This window comes from Acanthisitta chloris, unplaced genomic scaffold, assembly GCF_000695815.1.
Source record: "Acanthisitta chloris isolate BGI_N310 unplaced genomic scaffold, ASM69581v1 scaffold17792, whole genome shotgun sequence".
Taxonomy (NCBI): domain Eukaryota; kingdom Metazoa; phylum Chordata; class Aves; order Passeriformes; family Acanthisittidae; genus Acanthisitta; species Acanthisitta chloris.
Window position 1 is genome coordinate 36,601 of NW_008661223.1, and position 25,068 is coordinate 61,668.

At 37.2% G+C, this 25,068-nt stretch overlaps 1 protein-coding gene across 1 annotated transcript in view; it reads right to left on the bottom strand.

Annotated features, from left to right (window-relative positions):
- SLC4A7 (solute carrier family 4, sodium bicarbonate cotransporter, member 7) overlaps positions 1-25,068 on the bottom strand; it is a 62,236-nt gene that overhangs the window by 31,746 nt on the left and 5,422 nt on the right. Inside the window, exons 2-8 of the mRNA XM_009070154.1 lie at positions 23,467-23,474; positions 21,826-21,907; positions 9,762-9,905; positions 7,461-7,596; positions 6,310-6,470; positions 3,964-4,152; positions 647-1,015 (exon numbers count right to left, since the gene is read on the bottom strand). Of these exons, the coding sequence (XP_009068402.1) occupies positions 647-1,015; positions 3,964-4,152; positions 6,310-6,470; positions 7,461-7,596; positions 9,762-9,905; positions 21,826-21,907; positions 23,467-23,474 (1,089 nt within the window). The remainder of the gene's footprint in view (positions 1-646; positions 1,016-3,963; positions 4,153-6,309; positions 6,471-7,460; positions 7,597-9,761; positions 9,906-21,825; positions 21,908-23,466; positions 23,475-25,068) is intronic.

Sequence of the window (25,068 nt, forward strand, 5' to 3'; positions counted from 1 at the left end):
AAAACACTAATTGAGTGTCTGATGCTGAAGCACTAATGGAGGGGTATCTGGAAACTATTGTAGGTGAACCGAGCTTGATAATTTCATGATGAACTACTACTGGTTTTACTGGCTATAGTTTATAAAAGAACAAAAGCCGAAATAAAACTGTTTGAAGACCTCATGATACAACTGAACTATGAACACCACTGATAACTGCATCGTTGCTAACTCTTTTCATATTCATCTCTAATACTTTACTATGTCTTCAGCTGTACCCATCTCAGGATATCAAACACTGTTTTAAAATATTAACTCAATCACTGACAAAACCAAAGCAAAACCTGATATGGACTGTAGGTGAGTGAAACGAAAAGGCCACCATTTTTGACATTTTGCTTATATATTAGATTTTTAAACCATATTCCTTTTTAATTACACAAATGAAGGTTAATTAAAGAATTTCTTTTGTTTGCTTTAGTTAAAAGCTAAAAAGTTAAAAATGCCAAACACGAAAACAGTCACAACTGAGAAGAAATAAACATGCAGGCAGAGGTAATAGTTATCATATTCCTTTGTGCCCGAATTATGTGCCAAGAACATTGCAATGCAAGTGATCCAGATGCAGAGAGCATCACACATGGACAGCTTAAATTTCAATAGTTGCCTGGTGTTTTGCCAGTATTTTCCTCTGTCTTCTTTTCCTGGCTTTCCTGTACTTCTAAGTCCTCCTCAGGTGGGTGGATTACTACTGAAGGAATATCATCACTGGCAGGTGACACCAGCAATTCCTTGCCCTGAAGTGGACTTGGCTGGGCACTTGTGGCTGGCGGGAGACTGCAGGTAGGACTGGAGGGTGGTGTGTTTTGAGGGGTAGTTATGGGGGTTGTACACCTTGAAGCTGCCGGGGTTCCAGCTCTTGAAGAAGGAAGAAGGTAATTGAGAAGAACTGACAAACGGTTTTCTCCTCTCAGGGAAATATTTGAGGCAGAGAGACCTGTTCGCAAAGAGTGGCGGGAGGCTGAAAGGCCTTCCCCTGAGATAAAACAAACGAAACACCATGAGGCTTACAACAGGGATATGTTAAAACAACAACACCAAAAAAAAAAACCAAACCAACAAAACCCAACAAACCCACACAGATACAAATACGCATTAACAATTTACATAGTAAATTGCAAGCTTTAAGGGCCAAAAGTGTCATACTCATGCAAGACGAGGTAAGAGCAAACCTGATTTCAGCCATTAGAAAAGTCAGAAATTACTGATGAGTAATACTTAGAATGCCAAAGATCTGTGGGAGAAGATATTATCTTAAGTCAAGAGTAAGACTGGTTAACCAAAAAAAAAAAAAAAAAAAAAATCTCTTGGACTTGACTCATTTTTCTAGTGGAATTTCTTATTCAAAATAGCACAGCAGCTACCATTAATGCCATCCAAAAAATACACCAAAAAATTATTAGCAACCAAAACATTACAAGACTTCAGTTAACTCTATACATTATATACAAAGAATTGTTAATTTTTTTAAAGTTAACATCAAACACATCTAATTGTGTTAAATGCAACTGTCTTCCAATCAAAGTCTTATTATTACTAAGAATTTTCCTAGGCAGCTGTAGCTTCAATATATATTTTTGAAGAGGGCACAAAAATTAGTCCCTTCATTTCCTCTTGCTATAACTTACTAGTAGCTTCATAAGCCTAAAACCAAACACATTTCTCAAAAATCCATTGTTATACTTTTTCCCTATCTAGTTTCAATGTCTCAATAATTGAAGAGAATGTAGTCTTGTCATGGCTGCCTCAAGTTGGTAATGGATTTCAGTTCTTCCTTAAGCAGGAAGAGAGACTGTTTATCCTCATATTAGTACTTCCATTAGAAGGTTTAGCCATACAATTTCTCCTGTTTACCAGAAACACTTTTCCTGGGATGGCAGCCTCCTTGAAAAGATTACTGATTACTTCTCCTACAATCCCTGAAATCCAAAACATGCTGGGTTTATGTACCATGCCATCAAGCAAGGAAACAGCAAACTAGACACATTTAAACTCACATTTATACTAGGCAGTACAGAGACCAGTACATTGAACAACTCTACAATAATTTACAAGGATGTGGTGCAGAAAATGGTAAAGGTCACATACATTCCCCTCCTGCACAAACAACGAAAGAGTGGATCCTACAGATACAAACCTGATTTAAATCAAGAATGAAAGCCTCAAAAATCAACTATTAAAATGACAAAACTGCAGTGCAGTCAGAAAAAAAAAAAAAAAGACCAATAGAGTAAACTGGTTGGTTTTGCATATATTAATCACTACAGTAATAACCAGGTTTCTATCAGTACACCTGTGATAAATCATGAACATGAGATGCCTTAACACACATGCATCCCTACGGAGCCTAAGTAGTATTATGCACATATGAATGTTTAGTTTTCTGGTTTATCAGAGGGTTACCATAGGATTATGAAGAAAACGTAAATCATATATGCTGACAAAGAATTTATCATATTATACTGGTTGCTTATTTCAGCATATATCCCATATTCTGTTGTAGAAATAGTATTAAGAATAAAGTGCACTGAAAAGTGGAGGTGATACATGAAAGGTAATTGACAAGCAAAAGACCTTGAATACAAAGTTCTCAGAATTACAGCTGGGGATACAGGTGTTCAAGAAAGGATAAAACCAAGAAGTTTTCATGTTTGCTGAATAAAACAGGAAAGTCAGAAGTTACAGAAGAAATTATGGTCTTATATAAATTAGTTGCATTTTCACTCTTGCAAAATATAGTTCCAAAACTAATCAGAGAAATATTTAAGCATACATCATACATTCACTGGCTAACAAAAAGTATCAACCTGGCACAGGTTGCCCAGGGAGGTAGTGAATGCCCCAACCCTGGCACTGTTCAAAGTCAGGTCTGGTGGGGAGGTGTCCCTGCCCATGGCAGGGGATTGGGACTAGATGATATGTAAGGTCCATTCCAACTCCTAAAATTCTATGATTCTATGATCAGCAAGCATGGGCATTCACTGAAGAATACTCCAACGTATGTACCAAGCTGAGAGCGCCTAACAAGCATTTAACTGAGTGAAACATATTCAGAGCAACGAGGCATCTTTCACGACAGGAAAGGGAATTCACTTCAAAGAGTGATTCATGAAATCAGTAGTAAGTTTTCACTAGACTAAAAAATTGCAGTTGAAATTCTATGTGTCTTAGTTAACGCTAAGCAAAACAAAGAACTGAGATAGAAATAGAAGCCCTAAGAAATCCAAGTATGCTGCTCTGCAGTGCATCTTGCTATTTGGACTTTTGAACTGGATGTCTATATTAAGTGTATTGTCAAGAATTGGTTAAAAAAAAGATGTGATACAGCTTCTAAAATCATGGACAATAGCTTTCTTGGGTTTTTTCCCCATTAGATCCTTCTCTACAAAACAAGGTAAAATAAACAGTCTCCTAGCTAAAAGTAATATCTTAACCATTGGCATTGTGAACTTTTTCCAGTCATATTACCACAACAACACTGGATTAAAACACAGTAATTCAGCATCACTGAACTCTTAACAGGACCACTAAGTAAATCTCTTGTACAAAGACTGTATAAGCAAGCAGGATCCATCTGACAGACATATAAAGTTATGCCACAATGCTGAAATGCCACAATGCTGAAATTCCGCAAACATGACACATTTTATTCAAGCATATTAAAAACCAGTAGGACCAACCTAGGTCTATTTCTATACGTTGAAATAATAATGCATGCTATGTATACAGGCAGGAGTAGAATGTTTGAGTAAATTAAAAAATATCCAGAAACATCACCCGCAGCTACACACACTCTTATCATTAGTTCTTTGCTTATCAAGAAGGAAACACTTATCTGCTATTATGAGCTGAGCTTTCCTTCATCTCCCAGTAAGACCGTTATTTAACAGGTTAGAACAAACTGGATGCTACAACTTATCTCACCATTTCGTTCAAGCAAGTGAGGGTCAGAATGTTTCTTGCCTATATCTGCAAAAGACCGAACAAGGGGAATCCGATTGCTGAATTTTTTCTCATTCTGATGATGGTGCCTTTTTAGAAGAGCCTCTCTCACATTCTCTCTTATGGATTCATCCAGCTGGCCAGAGGCAATCATGTTGTCCAAAACCATGTCTACATAATAACAACAAGAATAAAAAAGAAAATTAAAAAGATAGCTATCAAATCTATCCTTCACCACACTTAAGCACTGCAGTTGCACCAAACTTTAAGGAAACAAAGCAAATCTACTTTAAAATCAGGCTTTTCCTTAGGAAAGTCATCTTCAAGAATCCACAGGAAATTTTCAAAGACGTCACTAAACAAACAAATGTGACAATAAGGGAAGTACAATATGAGGACCCAAGAGAGAGTAGTATGAGTAACATCATTTCAATAAATAAATTAGTTAATATTTCATAATTTATTGTCATTTACTTAAACTTTCAATGGTGACTCCAGTTTAAAAAAATCATCTATTGTATTCAACAGCCCTCCACTAGAAGCGAGCACAGACAGAAACACAACAGATCACAGACTTAAGAGTTTGAACCTGGTGTTCCCTATTTTTGGAGCATATGACTATATAAAAGTGGAAGTTACTATAGAATGAGATTAATTCTGTAGCTCCTGTCTTCAGTTGCCATAAGTTCTTGAGGCTCTCTGCCAAACTTCATGTGATTCGCATGCTTTAGAAGTGTAAAACAAAATCTAGTTACATCATCTAAATGTAACTGATCATCTGTCAAACAACATCAAGTTTCAAAAGGGTATCTCAGCAGTATGATCACATCAGGAAAGCAAACCTGCCTGTCTAGGAAAATACCTACAGCCATTTCTTAGCAGCCCTTTTTTTTTAATAATAAAAAAGAAAATAATAATTTTAAAAAAACCCACCCCAATCTGCACAAACCAACACAAAAAACTTCATATTTTTCCAGATTTAACTGATGTATTGAGAACTTAACTGTATTACTAAACTGCAATTACATGGAGCTTTATACAGTGAAAAATGTTATGGCTCAGTATACCTTACAAAGAAAGCCATATGCAGCAAAGTCTCTCTATCAGTACAGTGCAGCTTCCTTCTGGTATTACTGGTAACACACAGTTAGAGCTTCTCAGAAGGAAACCTGCCACTCTCCCTCCTGTTTTGAGTAAGAATCAAGAATACTTACTAAGTATCCCTGGCTCATAGAAACAAGACAATACATTTGCATGCCAATGACTGTTAACCTACATGCTTCACAATGGCACCTAAAATTAACTCCAAACAAACTCATGTAATCTCTTAAGACATCCGAGTTCCAATTACAATACCTGCTATTAAGAGTGCTGTTTACACAGAACCGAGCAATAACTACTTTTACTAAGATTATTGCTAAATTCAATTATTAAAAATAGATTATAAACAAAATGTTGTGTTTACAGATAGTGTACTGAACACTTTTGCCCAGTAAGTCAGAAAAATAGGAAGGGAATACCAATTTCCTGAGTGAATTTCAAAGACTTCAAAACAAGAAAACATTTCAAACACTGTGGAAGTTTTTAACACCAAAACACCTTGTCCTTCACATCCATGTTGGCCAGCCCTAAGCCTAGTATGATTCCTGAAAAGGCATTCTACTGTGTGGTATCTGTGGCAAGAGATACCAGCAAAATTTTGTAAAACTAATTCAAAGGCATTCAGATTAAGCAGATATACATAACGTGTATGTATGTGCATGTGTGCATGTATCACTAATATATGAAAAAGTCTCCAAAGCTGACTTTGTAGTATCCAAAATGACCATGTGATTAGTGAGGACACTCAACATAGGTCGAACAACATGTACAAAATTTATTTCTGCTCACCTCTTATAAAGGTGAAAAAAATACCAGATGTGCAACAACCAGCTGCACTAATGGCATCAAGTTAGCATCAGCCAAATTATGATTAATAATTATGGTACTAAAGTGCACAAATAACTCCTAGAATGTTCTGGCAGATATTTACAATTCATCTGTAGAAACAAAGACAAATAACATATTCAGGGATTAGAACATAAAGGCAAATTCTGGGCCTCATCCTAAAACACATAATGAAGGCTGTACTATCCATCCAGTGTAGCTCTTTTGTAGGAAGTTTGTAGGACCAGCTCCTTACACCCAGATCAAGAAAACTGCAGTAAGCATACACATACCTGTTTCTTCAATAGAGTACTTTGAAAAACATAAATAGAAACACCAGAAACACCTCAAGTTAAAGATAAAATTTAGGAGTAAAATATTTTTTAAAAGTTTTGCTGCAACCTGCTATCTCATCAAGTGTGTTTGCTCTCATGTCCAACATGACCGTCCCATTAAGAATACAGCTTCGCAGTTCAAAGAGACTGTGCAGAGACAGAGTTGCTACATAAGGCTTGCTCCATCGATCACCACCATCTTCAACATCCTCTTCAAATTTCAGCCACCTGAAATGCATTCACATACATGTATTTGTATTTCTCATGGAAAGACAATTTGGCAAGCAATCCCATTCTTCCCCGTGGCTTCAGTATGGCATGGAACAGGAAATTACATGAAATCATACCAGTTTTCATTTTCTCAAGACAGTCCAACTGATTGACATTTATATCAGGTGTTTTAACCACACTCAACTGTTTTAACCAAACTCAACAATACCTGTCTATTCACGAGTTCCAGTCAAGAGTGTGGGATTCTGCCTTGTTACTTGTTTTGCCTATCTTGATTTCATCAGTAACTCAGGATTAGAAAGCTGTCTGGAACACACCGTATAGTATGTTCAGATCTCCAAGGGTGTGAAGTCAGACCTTTAAGAACTAGGCAATACTAATATGAGTAACTATAAATTGATCTTGATTCTGACTCAGACATTATGAAAATTGAACTTATGCAAAAGCCAGCACACAACAAGGTAGTTGCAAGCACTGAATGCAGAAGAATTTATTATAATACATATGCAGAAGAAAGCAACTCAACCAGTATGGGGCAAGAAGAGAACATGGCACCCTGTAACACTGATGCATGCAATTTGCTAAAAAAACAATCAAATGCTACCAAAGAACATATGTAAACACTCATGTGGGATTTTTTTTATGTTTGACTGAGGAAAAAGAATGGCACTAATATATCAGCATTCATATACCAAAGAGATTTCTGAGATGGCAAAAAACACCTGTTTTTATAACTCAACACAGTCCTGCCTTTCACAGTGCTTGGTATGATCAGTTTTAGGAAAGTCAACACAACACCAATAAGACTGGAAGTCTCTTGAGAAACCATATTGATTCTTTCAGAGTTGGACAAAAAAGAACTGGTCTGCTGAGCATGAACTGAGTAATTCCTATAGTCAGTGAAAATTCTAACTCAAACCTTGCTTGCAGTTCCTCAAAATAAAATCACAGGAAGCAATACCTTGAAAAAATCTACTCCTAGCATACCTAGCTGTTTCTTTCCATTCATATTCTTCTCCATCCCTGAAGCAAAGTTCATCCATTTCAGTGAAGAGATCATGAGGAATGTGTTCATCATCATCTTCAGTACCCAAGATAAACTGTACTCGTTGGGAAGGTGTGTCTTGAAGAAAAGGAGAAACTGAACAATCAAAATAATTCATACTTCTAAGACACAAGAAACATCACATAACAGTAAAATCTCCTGTTCTCAGCTAGAAATGTGCAACACAATATCCTCTTTAAGAGGGGAAAAGGAACAAAAGAAACATGGGCATCTCTAAACAAAGGCTCTCTGAAAATTTTTCATTGCTTCTGAAAACAAAACATCTGTAAATTCATGCTTATGAAAAGTTTTCAGCTCTTCTATAGTTTACCAATATGTGAACAAACATCAGCAGCAAAACTGGTCAAAAAAAGAAAAAAAAAAGAAAAAAATTAATATACCAAAGGGCTAGAGGCCTTGTTTTCACTTTGAGAACCAAATAAATGATACCATCATGACACAGACACAAATTAAAAAAGAGAAGACAAAACAGGTTGATGGAAAGAAAAAGCCTGGCTTATAGATTGGTTGACCTGGCAATAGTTCAAGATGCTCAACAGTGGGTACTCAGGCACTCATTGTTAGAGCAGCAGATTCTTCCATGGTGTGTTACTACTTACATAGGATGAAAAAAAATATTTTCTTATTGCATGGTTGGAGCCTTGTATATAAATTCGCATAGGAAAATAGAAGCTATGCACCTAAAATGTTGAGGAAACATTTTAACTTCTCACAGTATACTGCCTAGTGAAACAGGCTCAGCAATAACTTGTAAGAATATTAAACTATCTTTATTGATCAAAGTAGCACTGGAATCCACTGCTATAAGCAAAACTTAAAAAAACCCCAACGCAATAAAAACACATGGGTTTAGAGATATATTAATACCTACACAGATTTTGTTTCAACTCAAGTGAGCTTTCAAATTGTAAGGGTTCGATAATGTAGTAATCACAATGTTACCTCAAGTATGGTCAAAGACAGAAAAACCAGGTAAATTTCAACTGTAAAATTTTACTTGTTCACTGAAACATCACTCTCACAGCTGCTAGATCTGAACATATAATCGTATACTTCTACTGCAGCAGGAAGATTGTCTTTTAGATTTAGACATAAGGTCTGAATTACTAATAAACTTAATTTGGAACTGAATTTTGCTTTTGCATTGTTGTTCTGGCATACATCATCATCCAATAACACAATTCTGAAATGAGTGCTTGAATGCAAACAACATTCAATATCAATTAAGACCTACAGCAGATTGTTTCTGTCCCAAAACCAACAAATCCCAAGAATCCTGCCATATCCTGTGTATCCAGGATAGAGAACTAACCAGAACAGAGATGTGAATTTCTATCAATTTAGTATCTCTTGTTGCTTCAAAAACTGTACAGCAAGACTCTACAAACATAGTATCAATTATAATAATTTGTATTTGGGAGGGGAAACTTTGAAGATGGATGAAGCCAAGAACTGTAGGAGAATGGTAAAAGAAGACCTGTCAAAGCATTCCAATTTGAAGACTCCTTTGTTTCAGGCATTGCCCCCATGAAAAACATGATTCTAGTCATACAAAGCTAATAGTGAACAACATAGGGTCCACACTTGAATTCCAATTCATCATAACCTTCCCACTCACTGCAGTCTAGGAATTAGAGTGGATTTAGGGTCTTAAGCAAAAACTGCTAAAGAGTATTGTCAAATAATTTAATTGTGGATAATGATATGACAAAACCGTCATCTCTTGAGGATAAGGGGTGGGACAGGAGGCAGTTTATGATCCAAACCCAAAACTTAGGAGGCAGTATAATTCCTTTCATAACAGACAAGAAGGCTGAAGTAAATATTTAAATAAAAGACATCATTGATCAAATTACCATGGCAAATGCTGCTTCACAGCTATACTTTTGAGAAATCAGAAGTAGCAGCATACAAGACTACACAATCTGAAAAAAGGTGTCAAATTTAAATAACACATTATGCTGCAGGAGAGCATTACAAAGCTCTAGTATAACCTATTCAGTGCAGGCTGCTGACCACTCAATGCAGACAGCTGGATGAAGTCCAATAGTTTATGACTCAGATAAAACACAACCACAAAATCCCTGTCTGATTGTACACAGAACAACATTGATTGCAGCGAGAATAAAAGAAATAGCAATAAACAAACAACATTTAATCACAGAGTAGCTACAGAAAGGTTATTTTCAAGAGATACAAAACTCACGCAACAGACTTCTTACCATATGATGGAGATTCTCGGCCATCCTCTCTGTCAGTTTCTTTTTCTTTTTTTCTTCTGTGATGCCTGTGCCCACGATGTCGATGCCGTCGACGGCCTGGCTTTCCAAGTGGGACGTGCACTCCAATATACACAGCTCTATGGCCTTTTCAAGAGAGTTTAAAAGGAAACAATTAAACAAAAACTGATCTCCTGCTAAAATTTCATGTCTAAAGACAAGGGGTTTGAGATAAAGAAATCCAAAAGCACTTGACAAAACTACCCTTAGTGAACTAGTATGAACATTTCCTTTCTGTCCTTCCAGAGTGTCAAGGAACTAGTACTATATTCATTCCCTTGACAAACCAGGCCATATTCTTATTCAGTTTAAGAAATCAGTTGTAAAACGAGTAATACAGAAATAAAGCTTGGCCTTTAACCCTGAAAGAAGCTACTTGATAAACACAAGGCCAAGGCAGAGAAATTACACAATACTCTTTTGCAGGGATTCATGTCAGGATAGTTGTTAGAATGGCAAAATATAATTTCCTAGTTCGGCTTATGAACTTCATGAAGAAATTAATCATTTAAAGTCTGGAAGAGGTTTTCACCCCTTGAAAGAGCAGCCAGTATTTCCTCAACTAGCATGTGACACATCTAGGTGAACCTAATGCTCAGTTATGCCATTAATTTAGTACCAGGAGCATAAAAGGAACTTATACTTGAAATGTATGTCAACATATCAAATAACTTACAGAGAGGGTGGGGGGTTTATTCTATTCTAGAATGTTTTATTGAATTTAGGAGCACACCCTTAAATTAATACATAATGCTCTTTAAAACATGTACTTTCAAAATCTTGTTTTTCCTTTGACCTTTCACATTAAGACAATACCAGCATCAACAACTTGGCAAAAGAAATGAATCAGACTGTTATGAACATATTAGTACCGTGTCTCCTGTGATGGAGTTTGTATATACAATAGCCTTTTCAATTCCTTTTTAAACAAACAAAACTCAGGAAGAAACATTAACTATTAAGCTGGGAAGTTGACACTAAATACTTTGTTTCATACTGTAGAAGAGTTATTACAGAAGACAGACATTAACCAAAGGAAAAGGAAGTGGTTTTCCAGCACTTAGATGCAAATTCAGCAAATTTACATTAGACAAGCAAGCCCTAGGAGTTATGACTGTACACATACATACATACATACATCTCTGTGTGTGTAGCACACATACACTAGAGTAAAGTTATTGAAAAATCCTGGTGATTGCAGAGCTTTATAGAAATAAAGAGTGGTATGATGTCAACCTCGTTTTCAAAAAACAGAATCCGTAAGCTCGAAAAGATACTGCCTTAGAGAAGTTCTGTGTATTTTTATAGCACTGCAGACTAAAAATACAACCAAAAACGTCAGTATTAATGCATGAATAAGTTCAACATATAATTAATTTGGTCGAGATTCCTTTTCACATTACAAGACCCAATTCTTGACCAACTTCCAACACTAGTTTAATTAGAGTCGACTGATTGGCACTAGGACCAAATCTGAAATTAAGCATATTAAAAGCTATTTGTTCCCATGTAAGAGTGGAAAACAGATTAATTTTCTGAAGTACTCATCAGTCCTATTTATAGAGAGACATGTCTTTTGTGAGCTCCTTCCAATAAGAATAGTTAGCCCCTGCTGGACAGCCTGACCTCTGCCCTCCACGACTGCTATGCACAATGCAATTTCCAGAGAAATTAATGCCAATGTGACACCTAAACATAAATCAGTGCACTTGATATGTAATATGACCAGGAGGCACCATTAACAATGGCCATGTTACTGATAACATGACACAATAATCTTAAGCACAGGGAAAGCAAAAGTACTAAGCTCAAAAATAGCTGTGCTACTCACTGCACCCCACTCAATGCTGTGGTTGTGCTCTGGTGCAACCAAGTGAGCAACCACTCACTGCAAATGCTGTTATCATCCCTCTTAGAATTTCTGGTTTATTCTATATATTCCATTAACAACTATTAAACTACAGCATATATATACCTACTGAAACAGTTTTATTTGTTGTCAAAGTGTTGGATTTTTTGCAGGAACTACTTTTTCCTAAGAGAAACTCTATAATAGAGCACTTTATACAACTGCTTTTTTACAATGCTGTTAATACGACTGTATTAAGCATTGTGTTTTGATCACTGCACTAAGAAAACCTGCAGGAACCTCAAACTGTTCAAGATTTTACTTCCTGAAAAAATTAAAAGAACTTCCAGAGTTTGGTCTCTTGCTGTTCCCATAAATCAAGACAAAAATCTCACATTGCTTTCTGTACTCAAAAACCAAACAAAAATCCCACACAGTTTTTTCAAGGTGCTCCATCATAAACAACTCACCCAGCTATCGCAAAAATCAGCATTTTTAAGTGTGATCATTCCCACAGTCAGACCATGCTGCTGCACGGAGGAGAGGTGGAACAAGTAAATAAGGAGTCTATCTCTTTTTATAAAACTGCAGTCTGATCGAATTTTTTCTCAGTAGAAAAGTCTGGAGGAGAACAGATATGTTGCAAGGGGAAAGGTAAAAGCTATGGAAAACCAAGCTGAAATAAGCAACAAACCAAGGGTATATTTGAACAACTTGTGTCCACAGTAAATTGCTTTCCCACACCAAAACTCAGCTGTCACTATCACAGAATCATGTCCAGGTGCCTCTTAGCTGCTTCAAGGCACACCAAGGAGGCACTGCCAACTCAGTACACAATCCGGGCAGTCAGCCCACAATCTACAACATTTGATATTGCTTTCTATGCTGAGAGCAAACTTTTAAAAAAGCACCTTCTCACTACCCTAATAAATGAGGGCCTGACAAAGACAGGGGAACAGACCAGCAATGGCTTATCCTACCCTTCAGCCCACACTGCGCAGGAGTGACTACTGTATGGACTGGCTGTTTCCTCATGTAAGCATGATCTTGCAGGCAAATGTAAAACAAGAATACCTTCCCCAAACCACTTCTGTATATGCAAAGCAGTCAGACTGCCACACCTGCAACAGTATTTCGGGACTGATGAGAAACGTTGATGAGCAGGATGATTCTCAGCAATTACGTAAAATGCATCACAACCCAATTGCAATGCTATCAGAATAACTTCAAGAAAAAACTTGATGCTGAAAAAGAGCCTCTGATTTTTTTCCTTGCTCAGAGCAAGTATTGAGGGTGGCAGTAGAACAGGCTAACCAAGGAAAAATCTGGCTATTGCAAATAGCAGCTTATGCGTGTGCCAGACTGTTCCCTTAAGAAAAAGGCCTTTTTTGGTATCATGAACAGTCATAAATAAAGACATCTCAACTACTACCTAGAGAATCCAAAATTGCTGCTGTTGAGTATAATGTCATTACACAAAAACACCTTGCAGGATACTCAACTCCAAAGGGCAAGACAGAACTGGGTAATAAAAGTTGGACCAACTTGACTCTGATTCTAACTCCAAGCGAAGCACTGAGAAGCCCTCTACAAAATAAGACAGCTGCATTGAGTAAGTCTGTGTTCCTATAAGTTTTATTATTCAGATAGGAGCAATAATGTTTGAAGATGGCAAGATAAAAGATTTACATACAAACAGAACTTACAAGGAAAAGAAAAACAAAAGAAAAACACAGGGACCTTTATTTCTTCATTCCAAATGAATTGGGTGAAACAACTTATAGTTCCTTTCACTCTGGCCAAAAATAAAAAACCCAAAATCAGAAAAGGCAATTAATATAAAATTAATATAATTGCAATGGAGAAAAAGTTAACCCTTAAAAGGCTGGAATTTGTATTTCTAGCATCAGTGTTATTTCTAAAGGTAACACAACCTTTTACTGGAATATCATTTTTAAAAGCTTGTAAAGTACAATTATGTGACCTTCAAAGCTTTATCCACACAAATGTCTGTACCACAGTACCACTTTCAAGCAAAGCTTCTTATAGAATTACGATAAACCAATAATCAATAGAATTAGTAGACCGCCCAATACTAAATTTAGTAATACAAAGCTCAAGAGATAGTTGCTCATTTTAATCCAACATGACTTTATCCAAGCTTAGCTGTTCAAATCCACCAAGAGTATTTACTACTTAAGGCCCTTATCAGTATGAAACAAATTTAAATGTTAGGAACTTGCAACGTGTCTCCACCACATGGTTGGTCTCAGTCCAAAAGTCAGTTTGTACAAAGACCTATAAAATTCACAGAAGAGAAAATGCTCTAAGTTCCCTGATTTCTCCCCAAAGCCCATATGAAAATGGTAATAGAAGTCCAAGAACGATCAAAAAACATTTGTCCAAAAATTTTCTGATGTGGCAACCCTTTCAGTACAATTCCACACAGAACTTTCTCACTTCTTTCGCTAGGTGCCTTTCAAGCTTCACACAAAGAAGGACATTCTTCCCCATGTTAACAAGGGAAAGCAAAGAAAATCAAGTTTATGTGAATTCTCAAATCCTGTTACTTAGAAATTTTAATTTGTATTTATTTAAATTTGAAATTGTATTAATGAAGGATATAAGGACCACTAGAGGTGAGCTACCTGGTCAAGTCTTGCTCAAAACACTGCCAGCTTAAAAGCTGAAGCCATCTTTTGGATTAGGTTGGTTAGGATGACAACCAGACAAGCTTTCAGTATCTTCAAGAATATATACTCTACAGTCTCTCCAGGCAATCGATACCAATATATAGCAACATACTGCATGAAAAAGATTTCCTAATACCAAATCATCACAACCAATATTGCATCTTATGTGTGGTCTCCCTCACCCTTTCACAACGCACCTCCAACAAGTGTGCGACTTGATCTTCTCAATGAGCTTCCAAATCTGTTGAAGACAACATCTTCATGATAAGAATTACTATTTTTTCAGAAAATCTTCAAATAATAATCTGAAAATAGATCATTTATTTTATATGGAAGCCTTTACTTAATCAGATAATGTCATAATCTATCTTGTCCTAGCATGGAGCTTTCCAGTATGGAAGAACTGGATCTGCAGGAGACATCCTAATCTGCTCCTTAAGATCATAAAATGGGGAAAAAACTCCAGATGTTTGATGTCTTTTAACTCACATCTCCAAATGCATTACCCTAGAAGGAAAGACTTGAACTAGAGCATCCTATGCCCTGAAATTAGTTTCCCTTGCATCACAGAAAATACTTTTATGCACAAAAATAAGCTCAATCCAACCTATAAGCGCAACTTCTGCCTTTTCTGTCACAGAACTGCTCCGAAGGTAGAAACATACAAATGGAAAAAATAATACTAAGTGGATGAAAGTAAGAGTGAGAATGAAAAAGTCTTTTCATGCCCCAAGAGACTTAACATCTCAAAGGTCTTATCTAAATATTCTCTGCTCTGGTAAAATTTAAGGAACAAGAAGAATCCCACATTTATACACACACTATGCTAATTCTCTAATTTTCTAATTAAAAGTTATGCCTCTTTTCTGAAGGATGCAATTAAATGCACAAATCAATACTGATAGTAAAGTTCGTAGCACTAGACACAAACTATTTCAAAACAAACAGCACTTTCACTTATATTATAAACTTCTAACACACATTCCTAAGAAAGTCAAATTATTTTCTTTGAAATTAACGTATTGAAAGTGAACATAAAATATTTTCATATAATTTTGATCTTCCATGCATGAATTGACGAAGAAGTCCTTTTATTACAAAGGATTCTTTTGTGCATTGTTAGAAGAATTAGCTGACAAAAACTATCTCTTGCTCTCAGAATAAAACATTTGAGATAAAATTTTCGAATCAAATCTGTATAAAGGAGTAAAGAAAGTTCTTTCACAGGATAGCTACATGCCACAGCTGGAACACTCAAAGCTTCTCCAACAGTGCAGCACATTTTGTAATCTGTGACACCTCCTGGGCTGTACTCTGAAATCTCCTGTTCCTCCCAGTAATTAATTATATCTGAGAATACACTCTTCATACCAAAATACTAGGATAGGTAAAATTGAGAAGCATAATCCAAAACCATAGCAGGCACAGTATAGGGTAAAGCAGCTCAGTAAGAGAATTTTCTCACTACACAACGTAAGACAGCATCATAGTATGCTGACTTACAAAAGCAGTAAATGCCAGATTTCTCACTGCACACAGAAGTGATGTTTTTTCTGACTTAAAACCAAATATGAGTTTGCAGTGGCAGTCAGAGAAAAATGTACTGAGTATTTCTCTTTGACACAACCAACGATATTCAAGAAGGCATTACCAGTAATTGCATTAGACATGCAGGTAGGACCAGTAACAGGAAAAGCTTAGGGCTGGCTGGCAGAGCCACACAGGGATTCTGGCACAGTATGTCCAACCCAGGTCCCTGTGGCCTGCTGCCAGCATCAATCTCCCTCACCTAGGAAAGGAGCCAGCACTTGGTACCTGTGGGAGGGGGCACTAGCTGTCCCTGCTTTGTACAGCCAAGTCAGGCCACAGCTGGGCCCCATGCTTTATCTGAGTGGAAGGTTCTTGGCTCAACAGACCAAGTATCTCTGCAGCAGAGCTCAGGAAAAACGATACATACCCAAGATAATTTCCAAGAGTAATTTCTGTTGGAGGAGATAAAACCTAGAAACATGCAATTCAAGCAGAAGTCCCATTAAGATCCAAGATTGGCTCTTTGTCCACTAATCATATCATAAAATCAGAGAATGGTTTGGGTTGGAAGGTATCTTAAAGATAACAGAATGTTCAGGGTTGGAAAGGACCCACGAAAATCATTGAGTCCAACTTTCAGCCCTGCACAGGACAGCCCCGAGAATCACACCATGTGCCTGAGAGCACTGCCCAAGCATTTCTTGAACTTTGTCACGCTGGGTGCTGTGACCACCTCCCTGGGAAGCCTGCTCCAGTGCCCAACCACCCTCTGAGTGAAGAACCTTTTCCTAGTATCTAACCTAAACCTACCCTGACACAACTTCAGGCCATTCCCTTAGGTCCTGTCTCTGGTTGTTAGAGAGGTCAGTGCTTGCCCCTCCACTTCTCCTCGTGAGGAAGCTATATACAGTGATGAGATCTCCCCTCAGTCTCCTCCAGGCTGACCAGACCAAGTGACCTCAGCCATTCCTCATACAGCTTCCCCTCAAGGTCCTTCATCTTCATTGCTCTGATCATCTAGATCATCTAGTTCCCACTCTCCCCACCCCTCCCCATAAGGACACAAGTCTTCCACATTTGTAACACTGTGCTCGTAAGGTACTGCAAAAGAAACTGACAAAGAAGATTTTCCAACTTCATCAGTGGGTCACAAACACACTCTCATTATAAATTTTGGGAAAAAACATTAGGACAGAGTTTATGTCAAACACTTTTAAAAAGCATGGCTTCCATCTTCATCTGCTGCTGTAAGCAATGTGGTCTAATTCCAAAATTCACTTAAGATTGTATTAATAATTGTATTAGAAAAACATCCTCAATTTTGGTGACTTCTAGAGAAGTTCTGAGCACATTTCTGTATCATTTCTGAATGATATGGGCAAAATAATTTATCCTGCACCAGCCTCTAGCATAACGAGTAAAAGTGAACATTATGTTGATGCTGCATATGACTGAGTGCATGTCTCATACACCTGACTAGCTGTGGTGTACCTGTCGCTTGTTCTTGGTCCAACTCAAACTAAGGAGCAGGCAAGACCTTCTCAATTCAGAGATATCACCAGAGAGGATGGATAAAAGGTGGCCTGCAAGAATCACTGATGGTCCTCCTAAATTATTTTTGTTTTCGGAAGCAGTTTCACATTTTTCTCCTTCTGAACCACATAAAAAGATGAAAATTCATGAGAAAAAGCATTTCAAAATTCTTATTTTCCCCTGTTAATACAGTTCTTTTCTAGACTATAAGGGGTCTCTTAAGGGTTCAAACATTCTTTTTCAGTGTGAGCATCATATTCTGCACCATAACCTGTTCTGTACTGCCTGTTTAAATGAGTACAGCCCATTACAGAACATAAAAACAAACACTAAGCACAATCTTAAAGTGCCAGTAGCTACAATGGCCTGTTGCATTACTTGTGTCACCTGCTCCTGTACAACTCATTTTCTTAAAAGATTTTACAGGAACTATTTATGGTTTTTGAACAGTTGGAATTTAGATGCATCTAGAATAGATAAATAATAGTAGTAGTACAGAACAGAGTAACAGTAAACCTGCCACTTGAAAAAAAAATCTTAGCAATACATTCTACTACAAGCTGCCCTAGAAATTTTTAGTTCCCCAAATCCCTTTCATAATACTAAAACAATTTTTAACTACACATAACACTTGAAATTGCAAAACACTTGTAGGGCAAGTTTTCCACTTACATATACAATATTTGCTTATGGGAGAGGGGGAAATCACAGGATTATTTAATTACCTGTCCTTGTTAACTAAAATTAAGTGAAAACCACAGCTCTTCTCTTAAATAAAAATTAAGGCTCTAAACCATGAAGGTGTAAGAGATAATAGGGTTACTTGAAATGTAAACACTACTTACACCTGCCACAGGATAGTGTGAGTATGGAGTAACTATTAAATCATCTTAGCTCTTGAAAGCTGCTACTTGGACTTAGGCCACAGAAAACTTGTCTACGGAGACACACATTCGTGACCTCAGATTGTTCCTGGAACAAAACTTCTGTTATGTGTAAACTCCTTATCTCTGCTATGCTTGTAACTAGCCTGCTAAGAGTAACAGAATGTATTCCTTACACTGTATCTACTAAATGGATCCTCAAATCAAGGTTGAAAATTAACTACACATTTAAAAAGATAGGTCCTGGTAGTATCAAATCAAACATATTAACTTAGTTTTAAGTAAGATTTCCTTGAACATGGTTCTTTAACAGAAAATACCTCTCACAAGGTCACATGAAATACTTCTGCCGTTACTATTCTTGCCTTACTTCCAACTCCTGCCTCACTTTGTTATAACTCTCATTCATTGCAGTTCACAGAGTCTGGCAACAAGTTAAGAACATTAGGTGCTCTTAAAATGTTATTTTAAGATGTTATTCCCCTTTTGAGCTCTTCTGTAAACTGACATTTGTTATTTCAAAGTAAGGCCTTACAGCTTCAGTGAAGTGCAGTACCTTTATTTAGTACACACACAGTCTGCCCACAATTGCAGTTTACCATCTCTAACCATTTCTCTTTTCCAGGAAGAGAGTTATGAAACTAGAAGCCTGTCCCAACCTTTCTAACCCAAACACTGTCACTCTGGATAGGTACCACACTTTCCCAGCCACCATAAATAGAATGTACAGCTTGAGAAGTCCTAAATCCAAGATCTGTTTTCCCCTTTAGCATCTGGCCCTCTTTCCATTAACATTTCATCTCACAATTCCCAGAAAATACAACTATCCAATACTGACAACAACAGAAACACCTTTGCTTTAGTAGCAAAATTGTGTCTTCTATAGCATCAAACCTATCAACATTAGTTTGTACACACTTCAGAGCAGTTAAGTATCACCTGTTTATGCTGGCTCTTAAAGGTCTGGTGCTTCACATCATAGTTGAACTGAATTTACTGCTTGCTCCCTCTCTCTGGAAAAAAAATAATCTATAGACAAACCTCTGGAAAGGTTCCAAATTCCTAGAACTCCTTTTTGAGTCAACAGAAACACATGTTGGAAGACTGGACTGAAACAATTTCAGGTCTTAAAAACACTTGCAAAGCCTAATGGTTTTGTACAGGTCTTCCTAAGCCTACAAGAAAATGTTCACAAGTCAGAAATGAAAAATAATACCAGCTGGAGTTGTTTTACTGCTTGCAGCCAACAACTCAATTTCTCCCCTATTCAGATTTTAATACCAGAATTAAAAACAAGTCTCAAAAATCCCACACACCTACTTTCATCATAATAGCTTATAAATAATCATCTCATAAACAGAGCAGTAAGTTCACAAAAATTTATCCTCTGAAACACCATGAATTTGAAGACTCTCTGAGAAGATAACTATACGAGTCATAAACAACCACACTTGCATACCTTTCTCCTTCAAATGGGAAAGGAAAAACTTCTTGTTCTTAGCTTGGAACAGTTTCCACTCACAAAAGTCAGAAAGCAGACTGTCCCTCCCTTTACCGATTCTACCAATAACAAACAAATTCTTACAAATATATAAGATATTAGAAAATATATGTAAGGGCCAATAATAATACCTACTTACGTGCGAAAACGTGTGCCTTATATTAAGCTTCAGATAAGTGATAATCCTAGTGGAAAATATTTTTCTTGTCAGATACTTCTTATTAGCTATTTGTTTAACTTCTGTATAGCGAACCTCTTGAGTTGAGACACACTGGGCCACTCCAAAGAGAGTGAGAGGTAGTCAGTGGAAAGGTAAGGCTGCATAGCTAAGAGGAAGGTAAGGACAGTGGGTTCTCATCTCACAGTGGGTCAACAGCAGTTTACGTTGACTCAATTGTTCAAACAGAACTCTTCACCTTAATTTATTCTTTGGCTGTGGGTAAGACAGGGATATTTTTCACAGCAGCAATACAAGTGCTTAATGGCCTAAAGCAGCCTGAACCTCGTGCCTGCCCACCCAGTATCTTGTCTAACTGCTGCGCTGTACTAGCTGAAGCACTCCTACGAATGTGCTAGGAAAGAGGGAGGAAGTGATCTGGCTGCACATTCCCATGTCCTTCTCTGAGGCTGAGGCATTACAGCTGCTCAGGCTGCTGCCCAGCACACTACTCCAGCTGGATGCCTGCCTCCCCTTAACCCCTGCCTCCCTGCAAAATATTCACATGCTTTTTCTGGGTCATCTCTCAGAGAAAAGCAAGAGAAGGAAATTAAGGAGGTGGCATCTTAAATCTGCACTGAAGATTTAACTGCACAAACAGACAAGGTAGTGGTTTCACCACAGCTCAACCCCAACCGGCATTGTCACAGCCTCCACTGCTACACCTCTCAGCATCATATTTATACTTCCTTCCTCTGCCCAGCACTGGCACACATCCATCTGAGTGGCAGATTGGTTTGGGGTGCTCAACTGCTGAGATCTTTACTCTTTTCCTTTGTCAGGACTGTTACATTTTCTGCTGACTTAACCAAGCTTATAGTACAGTCAGACAAATGAAAGTGTTAGCATGAGACAGAAAGCAGAAACAGAAGGGAGGAAACAGAGCAAGAGTATGACTGCAACAGCAACAACTCTAATCACTTTAAACTGTCCCTTGTTAGAGGACAGTATGAGAAAATGTGACATCAACCTAACATCAACTTTTCGCGGCTAGAAACTGCTGCTACAATGGCTCTCTGGTGTTCTGAAGCTGCAAGAGTCAACTGCTGATAGTCTCACAGCATTTTGCAAATGTTAATTAAGCTTCAGAGCATTCTATGTAAAAGGTAAATAACTAAGATTTTAACACTGGACCTCCCTAGGTTTTCCTCTGGCTGCATTAAATACCATCCATGAATCTTCACCCCAGTCTAATTCCCTTTCAAGTAAGAAAGAAATTGTGTCTTAGATGAAGCTAAATCAATGCTATTTTCATTGCTAAATGCAGGAAACTGAGTCAAATAATGAACACTAACAGGATTCCATAATGCTCTGACTGCAGATTGTGGAATGTACAGTTTACTATGGAACTAGAAGCTCTTATCTGTTGAAACTCGGTATTTAAAGTGCATGACCACAATCACAAGGATACTTAACTTTCAGAAAACAAAACAAACATCTCCCCCATGACCCCTGTTTCCTGAGTTTTGATTCTGCAGAACCTGACATCATTAATGCTGGAAAATTACTTACCAACACCAATCAGTTTTTCAAACCTACAATCTCAGAAGCAAGCTTTCCTTGGAAAGCTTAATAAAAAAAAAAATTTAAGATTTTTTTCTATGACAGATTTGAACAACAGTGAGTATTTAGCATGTATAGAGACAAAAACACAAGAGCAGCTCATCTCTGTCTTCCACCAGTTTTACTCCTAGAATTTCTTGATAGACAAACTTCTGATTCCTTTTAGCATGGAAAATACATTTTTATCTCTAGGCAAAAAATCCATGTTAAGCTAACAGAAAACCACCACAAACTTACTCTCTAGTTCTTCTTTCTCAAAATTTGTATTGATAGTAGAGCTGATTTTGCCCATATCCACAACAGCTTCTTCATCGTGACCCTGAAAAAAAAAGACACAACTTTAAGTTAAAGCTAAATAGAACTACTTTTTTTCCTAAATTCCTAAATATGTTCTGAAGCTGTTTGTCAGTTTCCTAAATAATACATTTTCACCGATTAGAAACTAAGAATGAAAATGTCCCTGAAAATCCACCCATCCAATTCTTCAAGAAAGGACTGTATTGAAAGGATAATAGAGTAAATCAATGGATAAACTAAATACCACACAATTTCCTTTTGCACTGCTCTTGATTTCATCATATCAAAGTATCAGGACAAACATTTCAGAAGAGCAGTATTCCTTCAGCAGCAATCTACTTCAATGAAATAACTGGCAAATTTATAAAAAGTTATGTAAGTTAACATCAAGAGATATTGAACTCATCTGCTTAAGGGAGAATTCCTGTATGAGATTTTCCAGCACAATTAAGAAGCTTTTGTGAACCAAAGGCTATTCAAAGGGGTGGCAAAAGGGTTAAGTTACACAACTTGGGGTTCTCTCCTGGACCCACAACTCTGAAAAGACAAAAATAACTGTTTCACCCCGGTTTCAACAGTCAGCTTGTTACCCACAACCCTACCTAATTCACATTTTTAAGCCCAAAGTTCAAAAGCAGCACTGTCAAGACGACCTGTTCAGATTCCATTACTATTGAAACCACACCAAGGGAACAGGATTTGAAATAGATACAAGCTCAACAACGAAGCTTATCTATGAACATGTCCTCTAAGCACATTTAGCACATAAAGCAGACCTTTAAACACTGCCTTTTGCTCAGTATTGACAAAAATAAAGTAACTGAGCAATAGAAATCTCAATCTCATCTCAGACTTGACATCAAAAGAACATTAAAGTTGTCTTTCTGCATGTGTTTGCATTCCTTAAAATACACTCCACTTTTAACAGCTCACAAATTACAGCCTCCTGACAGAACTGGTTCTCCAAAAGAACCACTGCCTAAGGGTAATCTAAGTATAAGGGCAGGCTAAGCACTAAAGATTAGTGTTCCTGCTCTTTTTGCTCCCTTGGGCACATGCTTTTTTCCTTAAGTCAGACCTAACAATCATGAAGTCAGATACAAAGATTTTAAGCAGTGGATTTTATTTTAAGGGTTTTTTTAGAACAACTAACTTAGTTTTCCATGGGATCAGTTCACGAAAGTGACTTTTCTTGTGGCTATATGACAGCTAGATGTACCACAAGTTAATCTGTTTGATCACTGCTTCTGGTAGCATTTACATTGATCTGATGCATTTACATTGATCCACATGGGATCTGTGATAATGGTTTCATGGGGGGGAAAAATGGAAGCCTAAATCAGGAGTCTTATAGGGACCGTGAGCCCTAACAGTGTTGACATTCACCTAAACTCTGGTCTTAGAATAATAGTTAAAGGTTGCTAGATCACACAAAAAACCAAAAGCAGTTGGCATTATGTAAATAAGCAGGACAGAAGAGTGGTACATAGCAGAATAAACCTACGAAAACTAAATAAATGTTGATTCTGAGCAGTGACCCTAACAATAGTTTTCAAGAAAGTCACTACACAGTAACCTAACTGTCACTACTGCAGAATTGCAAAAATCAGAGTTTTGCCTAAAGGTTAGAAAAAACCAAATTCCTGCACACTCCACACAGCTACAAATAAAAAAATAAATTAAAAAATCAGGTGATTAAACCAAAGTCATATCTATTGGGCAAATCTGTGAAAATTTTACAAGGACCTATTAATAAAGCGGAATAAACTTAACAAGTGTCATGATAATAAGATGGGAGGGAGGCATGGGGGGAATAACATATTCCTGACTCCCACACGACAAAATCAAGTGCACTATATACAGATATACACAAAAATCCTGCATGCTACTAGAAAACTCCAAATAGAGACAGACACGGACGAAGGAATAATAAATCCTTTAAATTATCTTAAGTGTCTTAGAGTATGTGAGAGAAAAAAAAAAACCCTTAATAACAGGAACACTGCTATCAAAACCTGTTCCACAATCAGCTTCATGGTTATAGCCACAGACTGGTAAAATATCCTATACCTAAACACACCTTTTAGGAAACTTGCAATCTTATCCAATAGTTTTTGAGCAATAAAGGCAAAGCTTTTCTCCAGATTATAGAAACTAGCATGTACTAGTAGGAAACTACATACACACTGCATAAAATACACATGCAAGAGAAGATTTTTATCTTCCAATAACATTTTGAAAGTGTATTTGCTGTATGCCCTACGTCATTAATATTTATCACCCTTTGCTTTAGTAAGAGAGGTTCTTTGCCAGACTCATCCATACAGAAGCAGCCTTCAAAAACCACATCATGTGAAAGTAACACGTCTTTTGAGATTAGATTACAGGAAGGCATGCATGCCCTTGCAAACCATTCCATCACTATCTCTCAGTACTCAACATATGCAAAGACTCTTCCAAGAATAAACCATTAACAACCACAAATATCATACATGGAGAAAGCATATCATTTACAGCCTTTGTTTAGAAAAACACAAAGCATCATTTTAACATATCTGTCTGTGATGCCAAGTGCAAATCCCAGTATAAAATACTTTTGCCTTAGGTCAGGTAAAAACCCAAAATATTTAAATATGCTGTAAAACTAATTCCAAGCTACAACCTTTTCCTGGTTAAAACTAAAGTCTGTAGGGCATAGGTTTTTAGCAATTACAGAAGATCTATCACATCAGTTTAAGGCACAAAAAGGGGGAGGGAAACCTGTTAAGAGCTGCCATTCTAGTTCTCTCTTCTACTTTCTGAACTTTTTACATACATAAACAAAGAGCAGCAGGATTGCTGAAAACTTGTCAGCTTCCCTTTTTTAGGCACAGAGAATGACTTGAGTTTAGAGCAAGCATTCCGCTGCAGTTTACCATTTCATGTGAAACCTTACATACAGTAATCCCACAGTCACCCAAATACAGCTGATGAAGTCAAGTCAAAGTAAAATTCAGGACTAATTTGGAATGTATGTAACTTTCATTTTCAGTCAAGGGACAGAACAACTGAGAAGGGACAAAAGAACAACGTAAGCAGCAACCAGGGTGCCCCAGGGAGATATTAAGCCTTCACCTTTGGTTTGCTTTTTTTACAAGGAGATGGCCATTTATAAAAACAGAACAAAATCAGAGTATTTCAAGG